The 19,092-nt window shown below is 45.7% G+C and overlaps 1 protein-coding gene across 6 annotated transcripts in view; it reads left to right on the top strand.

Moving 5' to 3' along the window:
- The window catches only part of CELF2 (CUGBP Elav-like family member 2), a 557,440-nt gene that overhangs the window by 380,982 nt on the left and 157,366 nt on the right, over positions 1-19,092 (top strand). For all 6 annotated transcript variants that reach the window (NM_001428342.1, NM_001428341.1, NM_001428339.1 and 3 more), the window contains one exon: positions 9,492-9,688. In NM_001428342.1, coding sequence (NP_001415271.1) covers positions 9,492-9,688 — 197 coding nt within the window. The remainder of the gene's footprint in view (positions 1-9,491; positions 9,689-19,092) is intronic.

The following is a 19,092-nucleotide window of genomic DNA, read 5'->3' as shown; positions in this document are numbered from 1 at the left end:
CCCAGGTTCAGGACAGCAGTTCCAGACGGGGTAACATGGTTCTCTATGATTGTGGTGATGAATTGTGTAGTGTGTGACTTAACGCCGACAACTTTTAAGACTTCTCGCTGTGTTCGATCTGTTCAAAAGATACCCGTTGTACTGAGACTGAACGCAGGGCTCTGTGCTGGCCTTCTCTGAGCACTTATATTTAGAGCTGCTGTCTGGCACCCAGCCCCTCTCCATCTCCCTTTCCTGCTTTATCGTTTCTCCATTGAAATGCTTGCTTAGAAGATTTACTTAGCTTGTTTTACGCCCTGCTCTAGACTAGAAGCTCCATAAAGGCAGTTGTACCTGATCTGATTCACCGTTTTATCCTTTGCACGTTGAATAAGGCCTGAATAGCGGGTCACTTCAGGGTTGTATGTTGAGGGAATGCTTAAGACATCCGTGTCATCGGCAGTCCCACAGTCTCACCATGTGCCTGACTGGCGGCTCGTTAACGATGGTTTCCGTAGGTTGGACAGTCAGAGAATGGGCAGGCTTGGGCTGGCGGTCACCCTGTGTCACATGCGTGTTCTAAGACATTATTCCTGGTCTCAGATTTGGGGTGGGGCAGGGGGCAGATTGAGGCAGTAAGAAAACAGGGAAGTTGAATGTGAAACCCAGGTGGACGAAAGGAAGACGGGAAGAGGTTATTTGTAGAGGCGCTGAGCTCGAGGTAGTGCCGGCCCTTCTGCTGACTGTCTCTAGAGACGGTCAGATGGGAGGGTTGAACGGACGAGCCCAGGGGGAGTGATAGTGAGTGACAGGCCGGCTGGAGGGGTGAGCCCAGAGGAGCTAGGCCAGAGTGAAGAGTGGCGCTGGAAGGGCCTCATGGACAGAACGGGCTCCCAGTTCCTTGGAGCAGAGGTGGGACCCTGTGCCGTCCCCGCCCTGGTGTGGGTCAGCAGAGCAGGTGGTGGCCATCCGGTTGTGGGTCCGTGTGACACTGTCTGCAGGCTCCGGTCCCTTGTCTCAGATGCAGGGGGAGGGGAGGGGGGACCCTGAGCCACGTTCTCTCCAGGCCCAGCTTCCTTGCTGCAGTGGTTTTCTTTCCGTCTCATTGCCAACTCAGGGAACAGTACAGCTTGTCACCCTGTGGCTCTCATTATTGAAGACTCCCCTGGCAAACTGGACCACGAGGATGGAATGTGGTCACAATGCTGAATGCCAGGCCCCATGGCCAGATGAGTCCCTGTGGTTGGCTAACCATGAACCCTTACGTACCCGCTCCTCTGGGCCTCAGGCTCTGTGGTTTGGTTCTGTATTATACATATGGCTGGTTCTTCTCAGTGGCTACTGGTGGCTTAAAGGCATAAGTTACACGTTTCCATTCTCTCTCCTTTAGACCCAGCACCATTCCTGACCTACACGGCACCTGTGTATGTCAACACCTATGTAATAAAAGGAAAGAAAAGGGCCTTGTGTGTGAATAACTCTCAGGGGAGGGGAAAGGGGCAAAATCCCACCAAGGTGAACCCTCCACTTCTACCATCAGTATTTCTTCAGTGGATGGAGGGTGTTGTAAACCTGACCTGATTGCATTCTTTGTCTCACACAAGTCAGTCGAGGCGAAATATTGTAGCCAGTGGTGGAAGCAGGAGTTATTTGCCTTGGAAAGCACAGTCACTGAATCCCAGCTACAGGTACCAGGCACCAGGTCTGTTCTGTGTGGTCACTCTCAACATAATACATCCCGTTTTCATCATTTGCTGCCAGAATGTGAATATGGGAGACATTTTAGGTAAAAATCAGTGTTCACTTTGGGAAGTTCAGACCATTGTTGAGTTGTCCCCCACCTCTTGTCTTCATTTCGTAATGATTCATGTTTCACTTAATTGATGTGGGGCCAAGCCAATGTCTTCTCCATCATCCAGAAGGGCCATTTGCAAGCAGTTGCCCATGCCCACAGGTGGCTCCGTCAGCATTTAGCCATGGGCGGGTGAATCAGCCTGGAAGGGTACCCAGAAGGGGTGTGCAGCCCAAGCCAGCACACCCCCTCCCTCGCCTCTGTTGGCTTATCTGGAACATTGACCCCCACCCCTGGAGGGGGAGGATTAATTAATGTGAGCTCCAGCAGCACTTGGAAAAGGTGAAGCCTGATATAAATCTTATGCGTGATGATTATTTCCCTGTTGCCATTTCTAAAGGTTCATCTACAAACTTCCCTGTACAAATCCCTTATGCTCTGCAGTCCACAGAACTCTTTCTGATAAATCCCTGAGGACAGTGAGCTCCCTGAGCCAGGGCTGTCCAGAGCTGATACCCAACTGCCTTCCCAGCGAGGGCGGTCATGTGTTCAGACTCCAGGGACCCCCTGGATGTCGCCACATTTGCTGCTTTGTGGGGCTTTTCCAGCTTTCTGCTTTTTACCAGCAGTCCAGTTGAGATAAGCTAGTAAGGTCTCCCTTTTCCTTGGTGAGTCCATATGCCTGTGTTGTGCAGTTTTCTGCCGGAATGGTTTCCTGCCAGTCAGGATTGCGCTTCATCCTGGCAATTGAATGTACAGCTTTTAGACCTGCTGAATCCACATACAGTCCTGCACCGACTCCAGCCGTCCAGTGGAACACCCATCACAAGTGCATGCTTTCCCTGTGAATGAAATCGCTGTCCTGTCCACTGTTAATAAATTGTTTCTTTTCAAATTTTGTCAAAGTCCAGGGGTGAACATTGTACATGTGGTTACACTTGTAGGAAACTTGGACTTTTCTTCAGAGGAGCACAAACTGATTTATTTACAATTTGGAGAAAGGCTTTGCCTTCTTCAACGATGCTGGGTATTACTTGATCCATTTGATTTTCTGTGAATTCTCCCATCCTGTCTGCAGAAGTCTCACCTCCAAGACTGAGGGCCCCGTCCTGTTACTGGTGAGGCCACTGTGGGGCCCTGTTCTGTAATTGGTGGACAGGAAACTCACAAAGCTTCAGCTGCACATGAGAAATGATATCAGACCCTTCCAGGTAAATATGGGAATGGCCTTGGTTTCATCGTCTGATGCTGAGAAAACTGATACCCAGAGAGTTTTGTTAGGTCTACCAGAATCTTCCAGCCATCCAGCGTCTCCCTGAGTGAGATGCAGCTGTGTCGGTCCACTGGCAGAGGTGCTCTGTTGAAAGGCAGTCAGAGAAGATGGAGGTGTTCTTCACGGCAACCCCAAAGTGGTGTGTTTTCAAAGGGAGCTGCAGTTCGCAGAACTCGAGGCTGGTGACGGCTGATGCCTCTTCCTAAAGGGAGAGGTTAGGTTTAGAGCAGAGGGTCACGACACTAGTAGTGCAGGACCAGTCTCTGATACGTTCCCCCAGAGAGTGGCATGAGAAAGAACTGATGATGTACCCCGCGCACCGTGCTGCCAGTCCATCAAGAGAATTCTGCTCTTAAACAGTAAGCCACAGCAAGAGGGACAGTGTAGAAGGCTGAGTCTCACGCTGTCCCGTTCCCCACCAGGAAGCCCCAGGCCCATTGCCAAGCTCTTCTGCTTGTGCCTCACACAGCTCAGCCTTGGGCAGTTTCCTCCAGTCACCACACAAAGCCTATTTCTCCATGGGCTATTACTTAAGTATGAGGATATTAAAAAGTGCTCCCTCGGCCCATTAAAGGAGCAGCCTGTCCACTGACTGCAAGGATGGGCCTGCAGTTGGGATGCCAAGCAGACCTGGCACAAGTTGAGAGAAAGGATGCTCCGGGGGCAGCCCCGAGCCACCAGCCACTTGCAGAATCAGAGAAGCAAAGAGCCATATGGGGACTGTGGCGTCTCTTTGTTGTACACATACGGAAACTGAGTGGTTACTCGATTACCTTGGGATCTCACTGTTAATTTAATGCTGAGCCAAGACAAGAACCCAGGCAGGCTGGCCAGTCCACTGCCGACTGACTTAATAACTTCTGGGTGACTCAAGCATTGGTGTCATATTCATGGCCCCTCATTTTGTTTACCCGAAACAACTTCCTGATGAAATGTTTTGGTGAATCTCAACTCTCTATTTGTCTTTAGAAAATAAACCACTTACATTTACATTTATTTAAGTTCATTAAAGTAGAATTTTGAAATTTGGTTTTTCAGTTGCAGTAACTTCAAGTGTGCAGTAGCCACATGTAACCCTTGGTTACCATATTGGATTGTGTGGGCTCCATTCCCATCATGGCACACAGTTGGCCGCACTGATACAGGAAGTCCCAAGGAACAACAACAACAAAAAAATTAAAATGGATAAAAAACTATGGAGTAATAAAACTGTTAGTAACTGTCAAGGAGATTGGGCTTCCCAGGTGGCTCAGTGTTTAAGAATCTGCCTGCCAGGCAGGAGATGCGCGTTCCATCCCTGGGTCGGGAGGATCCCCTGGAGAAGAAAATGGCAACCCACTGCAGTATTTTTGCCTGGGAAATCCCATGGACAGAGGAGCTTGGTGGGCAGCGGTCCATGGGGTCGCAAAAGAGCTGGACATGACAGTGACTAAGCAACAACAACCAAGGAGATTGGCTAATTTTATCCAAAGTTTTTCCAAGGCAAGGCATCTTCCTGTGTTGTTTTCAGGTTGGTATATTTTCTGACGGTGGCATTTTATTTACTTTTTTCAACTTTTATAAAATTATTTATAGCCACTTGGGATTTCTCATACCCATTTTGTAAGTTTGTTATTCTTTCTTTTGTATAGATAAGGGAGATATAATACAGAAAGTTTCTGTCCAAGGAACAAGATAAAATAATAGAAGTTGTCATTTATTTTGTTTGCATTCTCCAAAAAGAAGCCTGCATTCCCTGGGCTTCATAAAAGCTTGCATCCTAGAGTTAATAACAATAATAAGAATGCATTGAATCAGTTATTATAATGTCTGTAATATTTTGCTACTTAGAGGAACCTCAGAAGATTTTGCATATCCTCTGTTGATCTAGTTCTCTCTACTCGAAAATAGAGTAGGGAAGTAGGTCAGTGTCAGCACTTAAAGCAAAGAGTAAGCACTATCATTTTTCCCCCCAACATCATCATATTTTCATCTTGGCTCTGAGATCAATATCACCAGTGCCTGCTGGCTTAGTGCCCTCCAACTTGTGGTCCGATTCCATGTGGCATCTGGCCTGGAGGAACCTTATGTGGCTCTTTGCCAAGAGCAAAAGTAGAATTGACACCCAGGATAGTATCGTAGTTTGTAGGTAGCAGAGATGTATGGGCTTGTGTCTCAGGCCTGCCAGCGGCCACTGAGTCCACAGGACACATCACCCTCAAGAAACCCAGTTCACAGACTATTAAGCAGTAACTGTTGGCCTTTGTTACTGTGTCCGGATTCTGTGTACTGTGTTCAGATTCTGCAGACACCTCTTCTTAGGAGAGTGACATTGGAAAAGTCACTTTACCTCTATGACTCTCAGTTGCTTCATTTCCAAATCGAGGATAATAATTTCATCTTTGTGGAGCTGTTGTGGTGCTCTTGTGTCCTGTACCTGGAAAAGCTGTTTGGCAAAGAGTAGGCTGTCAATAAATCTTTGAATTAGAAGCTAATTCCTGCCCTGTGCTGGGGGCCGAGGATCGCTAGGGAGGGTGGGAAGGGAGCTAGTCTAATTTCCTAAGTCTGAGATCAGATTGCAATAAATAGAAGGTGTTACTGAGAGTCTTAGTGAGAGTTGGGGTATCTGTTCCCATAATTACCCTTCTTTGTAGATCGAATTGATTTCCCTGTGGCCTCTGGCAAGTACCCCGAAAGGTTTAACTGTCACACACATGATTTCTGGCTTCCTTAGAAGTATCAGCGCTTATAGCCCCATGAGGACAAAAGAGTCGTTAAGTCTTCTGTAGAGATGAATATCAGCCGGGAAGAAAGTTGGAAGTCCAAAGGAGGAGGAGCTCGTGTGTTAGAACTAACTTACCCAGGCTCCTGATAACATACCATCGGGATCCAGGGCATGGGATTCAGCAACACAGGGGTCATCAATGGGGTAGGACCACTGATGCTTCGATCAGGAAGATGTGCCTTTGCTGTGAGTTTGTGTAACAGCTAGACATTGTTGGACTTAGTTAATGGATAGTCATGCTCTTAGCATTTGATGCAAACCTTTGAAACATTTGTTTGCAAAATGGCCAGGTAGTGGGAAGGATTCAGATATGGAGGAGAGGTGCTCATTCATGAGATCCTGTGGGAGTAGAAAGGGAGGCAGTCTCGGGAGTTGGAGACGCTTTGTGTGATTATGGAGAAAGTATGGGTTGTAATATAGTCTTAATAGACTCTTAGGTTCCATACTTTGCACCCGGATTCTCACACACCAAAAGAGGAAAGATGTGTGTATATGTGTGTTAGTGCTGCCTTTTATCTGGCAGCGTGATTCCAGGGAACCAGTAGGTCTTGCTCTTGGCCTTGTCTTCTCATAGATTTTCCACAAGCTGTTCACTCACAGCCCAAAACAGACCTTATACAATACTTGGCCACATGATGGTTTAGAAGTACTCTGTGCTTTGGAGCCCATTGGGCCTGTGTTCAAATTCTGCTTCTACAATGTATAAACTGGTAATCTTAGAAAAGGAAATTATTTCTTAGATATCTGCATCTGAAAAATTTCTCATAGAAATGGTAAAAGGATTAGATAATACATGTAAAGCACCTAGCATGGTATCTGGTCTAGAATTGCTCACTGAAAGATGCCTATTATTATTACTTAGGATATGAACTGTGTTTGAGTCCACACTAGGAAAAACTTTGGATTGAAAAGTAGACTTGTAGTGGTCACTCATTTCTAGTGCTTCACAAGTGCACAGAAAAGATTAACGGTGGGAACAGGTGACACCCATTAGACACTTTGAACTTGGGGCCACATCCTGTAGTTAGCACATGGCTCAACAGAGGTGAAGTCTGTTGTTTCCATCTTACAGATGAAGAGTCTGAGGCCCAGAGCAGCACAGTTAGGAAATGATAGTGCCAGGATTCAAACCCCAAGTGCTAACCCCCGCTGGCATCAGGACACAAGAGGTCTAAAGGCATCCGTGAAGGATGACTGAGGGGCAGGGATTTTAAATACACACTCCCCAACATAAAGACCAAAAGGTGAAGCATAAGCCCCTCTTCACGGTGTCTCTCCCTTTGCACCCCAGGGAGTGTGTATTTATTTATTTATTTTGAGAAAGTAGAAATGGGCCCTTGTTTGGAGACCCATGAAAGAACACTTGCTCTAGAATTCTAAGTTGAGGTTTAAGGACCAGTGTGCTGCCACCTGGTCCGTCTGTTGTGTTAACTCTGTTCAGAGGAGATGCAGGAGCCCCATGTTCTGAACTTCCGTTCTCTGTTAGCCGGGACCTGTGGCAACGCCTTCCTCTTTTCATTCTAGCTGATTGTCAACAGCGGTAACCACAGGCCCTTCCTGTCCCAGAAATAAGTCTTGCCACACTCTCAGCTCTCAACGAGCTGTGAGCGCTACATTCTGTTCTGCGTGGGGCTCTGCCACCTCCTCCTTGCCAGTGTCAGCCCTGTGGGGTTAAAAGTGTTTATTGAATTCCCAGAGGGCAATTTGAAAAGCAGTCGAGGTGCATGGGAAGAAGATAAACGCTCCAACTCTAATATAAACAAGCATTATATTACACCTAAATTGTTGAAGGAAGGTTTTGTGCTCAATATTGTATTCAGTAGAACATTTTTTTTTTAATATAACAATAAAGTTGATTAGAGAAAGCTCTGAAAGTGCTTTCAAGTTAGTCTGATTGTTTATCTCAAGGATTAAAGAAAAAAAAAAATAGAGTGGTAAATTGGGGCATAAGGAGAAATAGAAACTGAAGCCAGGACCTAGTTGAAGAGTATTTACCATCTTTTTCCTCTCTGGATTAAACTGAATTCAGAATTTCTCCTTTCCATAAGTTTTACTGCTGTTGTTTGTTAGCCATCAGTGTCTTTTTTTTTTCCCCAAGGGCTCAGGACTAACCTAGTTTTGCAGCAAATTTAAGGTGCTCTGAGGGGTTTTGACTGAAATAAAGAAACCTACTTAAGATCTTTGAAAACCTTCTTACTGTTACCCTAGGCTACAGTGAAGAGACCATTTTCAGTGAAGCTTTAGTCCTTGTGGCCATTTCTTGACCTTTCTGCCTCCTGGGCTAGAGGCTGGGGTTGGGGAGCAGTCATGAACATGGCTCTGTAGGTTCTGTGTTTGCTGAATTTAAGTGCATTTTATATGTTTTCACAGACTGAGGATTAGTACTGCAAATCAGTGCTGCTCAGGGCAGTCAGCCTTGTCACTTGGCAGAGTAGGTGGCTTTAGGGTGCATTGGGGGAGGGGGGAGATGAAAAGAGTATGTGGCTTTGCTTTATTATTTACTGCAGCTTAAATGGTGGAGGGATCCAAGCAAATATGAATGCCTTCATCATCCTTTTACATGTTGGTGACTAGAATTGCAGGTTCTAAACAAGCATTCTCTCTTTCAAATGAGGGTTTTGGAAAACAGCATTAAGGAGGATTGATATGTAAAAGCTTATGGTCTTTGCTCTTTGTATCAGCCCCAGATATTTATTGAAGCTGGGAGAAGGAAAGGCAGACTTACTCTTTTCTCTCCCAAACGTGTGATTGTTTAGAACTCAAGTGCAACATCTGGATGTCAGATATACAGAGAGCAATTTATGGAGTGTGAAAGATTTGAAATATTCAGTGTCCTTTAGCGGGAACTCAACTTTCTGGGACTGCTTTTTTTTCCCCCCTCCTATCACAAAGCAGGCAATTCTGAGATCGCCTTTGCCTCTCTGAATTAAAGCCTTTGTGCCCCGGTCCCGTAAACAATGTGCTTTTTAAACGGGAGCCCTCCTCCCAGCCAGGGCCCTTTTCTCCAGCGTGGGTAGCCAATCGGGTGCACCCAGCCGCATTGCTGGAGCACTTTCTCTTCTGAGCAGCAACAACGTACTAATTTGATGCACACATGGATGCCTCGCGCGCTCTGCAAATTCATCACCAGCATCTTGCATTAGTCATCTGACGGACTGCCAAGTGTTTCATTTTCTTTTCATGTGACTTTATTATTACCACCTCTCTCCTGTCTTCCAAAAACCTTCCAAGAGGGGTGGAGGGCGGGGTGGTGGGAAAGGCAGCAGAAATCCAACCTTGCCTTTCTTTCCACATGAGAGCCAGTGTGAGACTGATAACGCTGCGGATGCGTTGATGGCAGCCTCGCGGAGCGAGACCTGCACTTAACTTGCAGCTGCCTCCCGAGCCGGGTTTCAAGATGTCCACGCCCCGGGTGACACCCGGTGGGGCGCTGCCCCGGGCTCGGGCGGCGGTGCCGAACAGCAGCCTGCAGTGAGAGCCCGCGCCGCGGCCGCCGAGGAGCAACCTAATGGTGCCTGTGCTTTGTTTTAGTTCATCACATTTCCACGACTCATTAGGCACTTTGCCCCGTGCTCCTCTTCCTCCTCCTTCCGCCTCCCCGCCCCCACCCCACCCCCGATTTTTTGTCTTCCTGTCCCTCGCCCTGCAGCCCTAACTCTGGCTCCCGCTTCCCTTTTTGACAGTAACGGCACAGCCAACAAGATGAACGGCGCTTTGGATCACTCAGACCAACCAGACCCAGATGCCATTAAGATGTTTGTCGGACAGATCCCCCGGTCCTGGTCAGAAAAGGAGCTGAAAGAACTTTTTGAGCCTTACGGAGCCGTCTACCAGATCAACGTCCTCCGGGACCGGAGTCAGAACCCTCCCCAGAGTAAAGGTACAGACAGCAGGGCGCTCGCGCGCGGGTCAGGGGCGTGCAGTCCAGGCCTGCGGGGGTTGGGGTGGGGGTCCTGGTTATTCACGGGAAGGGAGGAGGGTGAGAAAGACCCGCCCCGCTGCCCCTGTGCCCCGTGGCCAACGGGCTCCTCCCAGCGCCCCTGCCTGCCTCCCGGACAGGTGGACCAGCTGGCCTCAGATGCAGGGAGGGAGGAGCAGGGGGCGGCCGCGCCTCTCTCCAGGCTCGTGATTCCTCCCTGAGGTCACTTTCTAGGCAGCGCAGGCTCTTCTGGGCAGAGTGGCTGGCCTCCCAGAGGAATAGTGTTTCTTAGCCTTGCATTTCAGGATCTCTTTCTACCCGCCCCGCCCCCCCCGCCCCCTCCACTTTTCTGTTACTGCCCATGTAATTACAATTGCATTTCACTTTTCCGTAGCCTGTAGGGATCTTGAAGTACCCTATAAACAGCAATAAGCACTGGCGTAAGGAATAAAGGGTACACTTCTAGGAGGGACATTAATTCTTGGGGTCTAGATGGAGATCATTAAATGAAGTGTGCCTTTGGGGAGAGGAAGTAGCACCCTAGTGGCCTGAAATAGTTAGCGCACCTTCAGAAATGCTTGTGGTTTACGCCCTTAGCAGTGCTAAGATTCACGTGTGCAATCTGGAGGCTGTCATTGCCTCCATTTTAAGATGAGGGTGATGGGGAGGGAGGCACCATTCTTAAATAGAGGCTGGAAACGTCTGTCCAGGTTGAAGCTTCTGGATATTGGAGTCACCCATTGTGAGCTCTGTGTAGAAATGAATTTACAGTATCTCCTCTGCTGCTACCATCTGTTCTCTGTCCATGTTTTAACCTTACTTCGATAATTGTTTCTCTCTTTTGGATCTTCTGGTCTTCCTACCCAGGGCTCCTCCATCTCTTTGTGAGCGTCACAGTTGCTGTTTCCCTGCACCTCGGTACTTCTGTCTGGCTTGTTATCTTTTTTCTCTGCTTCCTCTTATAAGAGGTCCTGTAAGCTCAGTGTATGGCTTGTACACACACTTTAGTTGAACACAGGAACGTCAGCTCATTCTCATCTCTGAGCCTCTTTCTTACTGTCAAGGCAAAGGGCTACTAAGTCATTGTTGGAACTCTGACGTTCTGAGTCCGAGAAATGTTGGGCCATCTCTGGTTCCCTGTAGATGCTGAGGTCTGATAGGACTTTTTGGAAATGTTTGAGAAATTTTGAAACCCCTTGTTGCTGTTCAGTCGTTCAGTCATGTCTGACTCTTTGACCCCATGGACTGCAGCATGCCAGGCTTCCCGTTCATCACCATCTCCCAGAGCTTGCTCAAACTCATGTCCATTGAGTGGGTGATGCCATCCAACCATCTTGTCTTCTTTTGTCCCCTTCACCTCCTGCCTTCAATCTTTCCCAGCATCAGGGTCTTTTCCAATGAGTCAGCTCTTTGCATCAGGTGGCCAAAGTAAAACCCCTAGATCATATCTATTTTATAAAGGTGAACAGGCATGCCTTCAGATTATGTTTATAGGACTCTCCTTTTCTGTCTCAAAAACTGTCGTGTAACACCAAGAGTGTTTTCAAAAGAATGTATAGAAGAATTTTGTCACCACATACTTGATTGTCCCATAATTTGAAAAATATAAATTAGGTATCTCAAAGTCAAGAGGGTTAAAAATATCACAAATAGGGCATATCCCTAATATTGATCATATTTCTAAACTCTTTACTGACATATTTCCCAAATGGAAAAGACTAGAATGTGTTTTAATATTTTTACAGTGTCCAAAGACAGTATAATGAATGGGCTGAAGCTGAGGACTCAGCTAAGAAGGGCCCTCCCACCTTCTGGAATAGCCCCCACAGAAAACTAGGCTGTCAGCAGTAAACCGGTGCTTGGGAGTCAGTAACCACAGTTCATCCTTGACTAGGAAAACGTGCTTGAAAATTTCAGTTTATTCAGCATTTTTCGAAATGACTTCTGACACAATGATCAAAGCTTTATTGTTACACCACCTGGTTACGTGCATTTTAGCTTTTGATCACACGTTTCTACTTTAGCCAAGAAGACCTTTCTCTAAGTCAAGTAAGTGTCTGTGCCTGACCTAGTTCTTATACTATTTGCTCTCTTTTCCTCCATGTTCCTCTGAGCAGTATCTTTACCAGGCTATATTTGTGACTTTATATTTTAATTTCATTCACTCAGTCTTATAACTGACTTCATTAAAATAGTTTGTATCAGCCCACAGTCTTGGAGAGAAAGGGAGACCTGGTAAGAGGACTTACTCTTTTTTCAACCCATGCTGTGTACCAGGCTCTATGTTAGGAGCTTTGTATGTGTGTGTGTTAGTTACTCAGTCCTGTCTGACTCTTTGTGACCCCATGGACTATAGCCCACCAGGTTTCTCTGTCCATGGAGTTCTCCAGGCAAGAATAATGGAGGGTGTTGCCATTTCATTCTCCAAGAGCTTTGTATAGTTATCTCATTTAATTCTTACTGGAATCCTGAAAGCAGTTGGTCCTAGTCACATTTTACAGATGAGAAAAATGAGCATCACAAAAACCTAAGAGATGTAGCCTAGTTTACCCAGCTAGTAAGCATCAGAGTAGAAATTTCAGCCCAGTTCATCTGTCTTCATGGGCCACTCCATCTTACTTCTCAATGAGATGAGGCTGCATCCAGCCTTGAAAGTGAAAGTGTGTTAGCCTGTCAGTCACATTCCTGACCCAGGGATCAAACCCACGTTTCCTGCTTTGCAGGCAGATTCTTTACTGCTTGAGCCACCAGGGAAGCCCTTGGTCTGCTTTATTTCAGGATTGGGTAAGAGGTCCTTTCTCTAAGGGTTCCCCAAGTGAAAGGCAGGAATTTTGCCCTTCAAGAACAGGGTTGATTTTGCTTCTGTCTTTGTCCTTAGTTTTTGTACTCCTGGCTTGAGATTATACATCACTACAACTCATGGCATCATGGGTTAGAAGTCACAGCTGAAATCATTCAGGTCTTACCTTTGCAAATATAGGTCAGTTCCCAGTACTGTGAACTCCAGGTCTCACATCAAATATTGCTTGAAGTACATGGGCTGTCAGCCAAAGCTTGGAAGAGTTTTTGTTATAGAGACATCTCTGTTGTAACGGTGTTTGTTGTGATGGGATTTGAGCTGTATAATGACATTCCTCTTGGAGGATTACAGCCCTTAGCCGCTTACACATGGAGATCAACCATCACCACTTTACATTATCTTTGTGTTCATAGGTAAAACAATGAGCCCACATTTACACTGGTTCTGACTCTATTAACATAGTAAAATTGTCCTGCTTTCCTGGGGCTGATGTCAGAGCCTCAGAAATTAGAAATTTGGAGGCTCTCTCTAAACATGGTTTAAATTATCGAAGGCTTTCAGGGTAGCCTTGATGAATTGCATTACTGACATCAGTGGTTTCAAGGAAGGAGACAGAATCAGGCATTTACCTAATACAGGTGAATTATGTTTTTCCTCTCATTTTCTATGTGATGTGCTATTTAATCTTGCGGAATAAAAACTTTTTTCTATCTTTGAAAATATCCTTTAAGGAAACCTAAACTGTTTCTTCTCTCACATAAGTGTATGTGTTCACTGAGCAGCCTCAGCAACTCTGGGGAACCTGGCTCAGTAAACCATCGCACCTCTGAGGTCCTAGGAAGAGCATGTTTTATTGAGCAGTTATTGGTCGAGTAAAGATAGTGAGAAATACTCTATAGTAGTTAAGAGCATGGCTTTTGACCTCAGCAAACCTCGATTCAGTTTCTAGTTCCATCACTTACTACATGCTGGCCTTGTGCATGTTACTTAATCTCAGCTGGAAATGGAGACAGTCCCCCAGTGGGTTGCTGAGATGGAGAAATCACATGCTTTGCACAGAACTGGACTGTGGTAGGAGCTCACTGTGGTGCTGGTTGTTACGACAGTTATTAGTATCATCACTGTCCCTGAGATCTAATAGGGACAGTGAGGCAAAGAAATACACAGGTCTCTATGATGTAAGAGAATGTGAGATAAGAGTAAACAAGAAAGAGATGAGCATATTTGAATTGTAGGGGTTCAGAGGAGGGATAAATAACTTGCAACTAAAGAAATAGGACAAAATGGCATCCTTACCAAGTCTTGAAAAAAATAATAAGATTTGAGTAAGTAAAGACATCACCAACTCAGTGGACATGAATTTGAGCAAACTCCAGGAGATAACAAAGGACAAGGAAGCCTGGTGTGCTGTAGTCCATGGGGTCACAAAGAGTAGTACACAACTTAGTGACTGAACAAGCAAATAAAGACAATATTGAATACAAGTAGATGGACTGGCCTGATTCTGGTGTGCAGAGGAGAACATGCAGGTTGGGTTCTGGGAACTGTCCCAGAGTTCAGAAAAATGTGAAAAATATAGAAATATAGAAAATGAAGGAAGAGGGGATGAGGAGGAGGCTTAGAAATGAAGCCTAGGGTCAGTTCCTATAGAGCTTATATGTCAGGCTAAAATATTTGTGTTTTATTTCTTAGAGAGCCAAGGGACTGGGAAGATATTTCAGCAACAGGGAGGGTGGCCAGGAAACTGGTGGCCTGTGTCAGGGAGTCCATGGAGCCTAGACAGGACACTGTCATGGTAACGGAGAGGGAGAAACCAAGTGACCAAGATGTGATCGTGTGGGAGGAAGTGGACTTGAGAACTCTTTTGGAGCGGTAACAGTTGGGAGGTTGTGGCCTAACTGGGGAAGGAGTCAGCAGGTGGGAGCTGACAGGGAGCCAGGTGGTCAGTTTAGTCTCGATCACATCGAGTCTGAGGTGGCTCAGAAGAGTCGAGCAGAATGTGGGCCAAGGAAAGTGATCGTATTTGGTGATTGGAGGACCTGGGAGCATTTCAGAAGGATGGGGGAGGTTGGGAGAGGGATCATGTAGGTTTCCACGTGGGGCTATGAGTGGAGACTACCTTTTCTGGGTGTCAGGGAATGAAAGGAAAGAAAGCTTACATGCAGCACTTTTTTTTTTTTTGGAGCCAAAGGTAAGAAGATAGAGCGAAAAAAGTTAGTGCAAGGTAGATGGGGCTCAGGGTCCTGGAAGGGATGCAAGGAGTGGCTGAAGAGCACGTGTCAGGGGGTGGAGAGATGCTTTAGTCGAGACAGTGGGGCTGTTGGGACGAAGTAACACCAGAGTGAGTTTTGGTCTAGTGGAGGGAGATGAGACTCGGTACACGTGCCCCTGGACTTCTCTAGAGGGTCGTACATTTCTGAGAAGTCTGGGTGGAATCAAAGACTTAAGAAGAAAAGGTGAAATGACTGCCTTGGAAAATCCAGTAGGGAAGGAACAAGGGGATTATTGAGCTTGGAGGAGAGTGCAGTCACCCTCAGGTTGTGTCTGGTTACAGTGGGCCCTGGCAGCTGTGGTTCTCTGTCCACTGGCGAGTGAGCCCGAGAGATGCGGCTGGAGGTCAGGAAGGGTACTCGTTGCATCAGGATATTCACTGAGGTCTCAGGTGGGGAAGCTGGTGAAAACAAAGGGTAGCTCTGGTTTGGGAGAAGGAAGAGCTGGTGGGTAGAGGTGGTGAGTGACATACATTCTGAGAGGTGGCAGGTTGTGGGAATGGTGTCCATGGCACCCAACTCAGAACCTGTAAGTGGTACATAAATTTGTGTGTCTTAGACCATCACTCTTGCAGTTTCCATTTTAATCAGAATTATACCCCAGGATCCCAGCACCCTGGAAAAACCTACTCTCTAATGAATGCTAAATTATATTTCCCTAAGCTCCATCAGTTAGGTATTATTATTCTGATTTTACTGGAAGAAACTCTTCAGATTCTGTGCTGAGTGACCAGAATAGTCATTTGATGTTTGAGATGGGGAGGCAGAAGCAGACCCTTGGCCCTGACCAGTGCCTCGCCCATCACATTTTTACTGTCTCTCTTTGACTTCTCAGCTAAGAGAGAACTAGGAACGGGAAGTGGCCTGCATTGACTAGTGCTCCGTGCCAGAGGCCTGAAAAACAGAACTTCCTTTTTTCTTGAAATGTGCTCAGGGGCCATGGCGTAACCACCATGCAGCTGCAGCCCTTCCAGCATTGCGAGTCCAGGGTGGGTGGAATAAAAGCCACATTCACCGCTCCTCAGGGAAGGGGGATTACCTTTAAGCTTCAAAAGAGCAGCTTTTGCCCTTTCATCTCCTGGTTGGTCAGGCTGCAATTGGAGAGGTGCCAGGGCTCACTTTGGGTGATTTCATCCTTTTCTTTTCCCTCCACTGATCTTAGGTGATAGAATATGAGTCCCTTTTTTCCTTCTTAATGCCCTTATTTCAGTCTTCAGGAATTCGTTCATAAAAATCTACATTCATCCTCCTCTCTTCCCAGTTCAATACGATGGAAAAGTTGTCATGGAGAATGAGATGTCAAGGAATGAACAGGGGAGCTGAAGAGGAGGAAGAGAAGGGTGGAAAGCACCAAAGCTAATTGTCTTTATTTCAGAATCTGGCGAGACAGCCTGGAGGATAGAACATTCCTCTGGGCTCAAATGAGAGCAGGCCCTGGAGCCATGGGACTTAAAACTGGTGTTTATTATCGTGGACTAGTCTAGAGAACCAGCCTCAATCTCTGTACCTTTGCAGGGAGTGATAATGCCTACCTCCAAATTGTTGTATATATCCAGTGGGAGGGCAAAGCAGTGGGCAGCTGCTGGTAGAGTCCAGAGGGAGTTGATCATCTTATAACCTTAAGTCTTCTTCAGAATGTGCAAGGCTTGTGAAGAGCACCTTCAACCTTGTTATTTGAGGAAGAATATTGAGGGGCTGGAGTGGGAGCAGAAAGGCTTATTTTCATGTTCCTTGCCTTTGCTTTCTCTCCCAAAGATTCTCAGAAACTTCCTTAGAGCAGTAAAAATGTCCTTGGAGCCAGTTTATTCCAATGCTTTCCTCTCAAAATCGATAATTGAGAAAGAATTCAGAACGCAGGAAGATGAACCAGTTTTACATTTTTAATGGACACGGGGATAGGATTTCTGCCCTGAATTTCTTTCCAACGAGGGTGGCAGGCTGCCCTAGATTGTCTGGGACAGTCCCAGTTGTGTTAGTGCTGCCTCCGTGGCCCGCAGGAAGGGTGCCTTCACTCTGAATTAACTTTACGTTAACAGAAATTGCTGGGTAACGTATCATGACATCCTTTCATTGTTGTCTGACCGAGGTCCTGCAGGATAAATATGAGATGCAGTCAGAGGCTTTATGGTCAAGCCTGCAGGAAGCTTTATCACGTCCTTGGGAGAGGTAGAGTCATCAGTCTTAGCATATGGTTATATTTTTTTTTAAAAATTAACAATTCAGTCTTTTGAAATGGTGAGTCTTAAATTATTGTAGCTTATGTAGACCGCACCCAAGGAACTGATTGAGATAAATGAGAGAGAAATGTTAAGTGAGCCTTGATGAAATCATAGTGAGGAGGAATCCTTTTAAATACCCCATACTCCATGCCCAGAGATTGGGCTATACTTGTCTACCTCAGCCTGAATTTCCATTATTTATATCAGAAGGGCGGAGTCTACCCTGGCAGATAATAATCTGTCCTGGGTACATTTTGATCCTTATATCTCTGGAGGGAAAAAAGAGGAAGAAGGGGCAGGAGAGAGATCCAGAGGACACACAGAGACTGGGCCAGGATCCAAGAAGAAATGAAATTAACCTAAGGTTGCTTCTCACCATTTTGTTTTCTTCTCCTCTGTCTGGTACATCAGCTGGTCCCCAGTCATTTTGTCATCTGTAGATTTGTATTTCTGGAATTAAAGTGTCAAAAGAATAAAGAAAACAGGCTCTAAACAAAAGGAGAATGGGCCCTTGGGGTAGAAATTTGCCATAAACTGTAAACCTAGGGTTTCCTGGTTTCTGTTTGAATCCCTCCAACACATGTTAGAGGTTGACTGAAAAGGCCAAGTTTAGGAGGTCTCACAACTCACAATTCCCACGGATGCATTGATAGTTTTCCTGCCTGGAAGTCTGACTTGCCTTTTTATGTGCACCCAAGGAGATTTCCCCACATCAGAGATTCTCCACCATCTGTTATGCAGTTGTACCACCCTGGGTCACCATGCTGTGGGTCATTATGAAACCAGTCTTTGGAAATGGGAAGTCCAGTGTCCTAGCCAGAAAGAGAAGTGCTCTCCCTGGGTAATGCTGCTGGTTACTCTGCACGACGCAGGCATTACCTGGGAATGGCCTTAGCATGACCTTGGCTCTTCTCTCTCTCACTCCAAGGACCCCAGATAGTCAGGTCATCAGGTTGAAAGGTTGACTTTCCTCCTGCTTCCATCTTGGCTTCTAATTAAAGTTTCCAGTCAGCCATGGTTATGTCCTATTTTAGAAGTGTTTAGAAATGCTAGCACTAAAAATATAAATAAAATCATTACATACTTTATAAAGCATTAGCTCCATAGATAATATATTATCTTTAATCATCCCAACCGTGATAAAAATATACCATGCTGTTAGCAAAATTAGCTCCCCCCACCTTTTTTTAACCTTGTGTTTGTAGATTTTCTTAAAAGACTGAATTTTCACTCTTGGACCTGTGATCCCAAATGCTACCATAATTGAGACATGAGGTTTTTATACCTTGTCCAGTTTCACTGATGCTGAGACAGTCCATTCTCACGTTTTGTTATCTGATATTGGCTAGTCCAAACCTCTTGCTAGAACAATCCTCCTTCCCATTGGACATAAGTGATTATGTCCAGGATTACCCATCATGAATAAATGCAATCACTGGGACCTCCAAAACCAACGGAAACTAAACAAGGATGAAAATAGAGTTGGTCAAATAGGGAAAAGTAGAATGCTAAAATAATGAGTTACCAAATGATTGATACGGGTTTTTTATAGGCTCTGGTAGCAGAAATGATAGATGACAGTGTTGGTCAAGAGAATTGAGTGTGTTCTGACCCATCCTCTGAAATGCAGGGGAAAATCATTTAGAAATTAGGTATCTCACTAGAGAAATGTGCAATGAACTAGACCAGTTAAATATAGTAAAGAATCAGGGACTTCAAATGTCCAAAGATATTTTCAAATCTGCCTTGATGAGTACATGTGCTAGAGAAAGGAGCACAGAAAAAAAGCCACATGTGGAATGATGGATTATGATTTCACAAGCCCGTTCTTCACTGAGTCACATAGACAAAAAGCAAGCAAAGAAGTAGGTTTGCTCTAAATGGAAAAGGGAGTTATTTGGCTGAAGAGGGACAGGTTATAATGGTAGGAAAAGAAAAAAAAAATCTAGTGGTTCCAGGAGAATGGGGATGGCAATCTAAATGCCACAGGAATTGATATTAGGATCAATACTTTTTCACTCTCTATGTAAATGACTGAGAAAGATGTCCCCAATATAGTATCCATGTTCTTCCATT

Source organism: Bos taurus, chromosome 13 (assembly GCF_002263795.3).
Source record: "Bos taurus isolate L1 Dominette 01449 registration number 42190680 breed Hereford chromosome 13, ARS-UCD2.0, whole genome shotgun sequence".
NCBI lineage: Eukaryota > Metazoa > Chordata > Mammalia > Artiodactyla > Bovidae > Bos > Bos taurus.
Note: the sequence above shows the minus strand (reverse complement) of the source record. Positions and strands in the feature narration are given on the sequence as shown.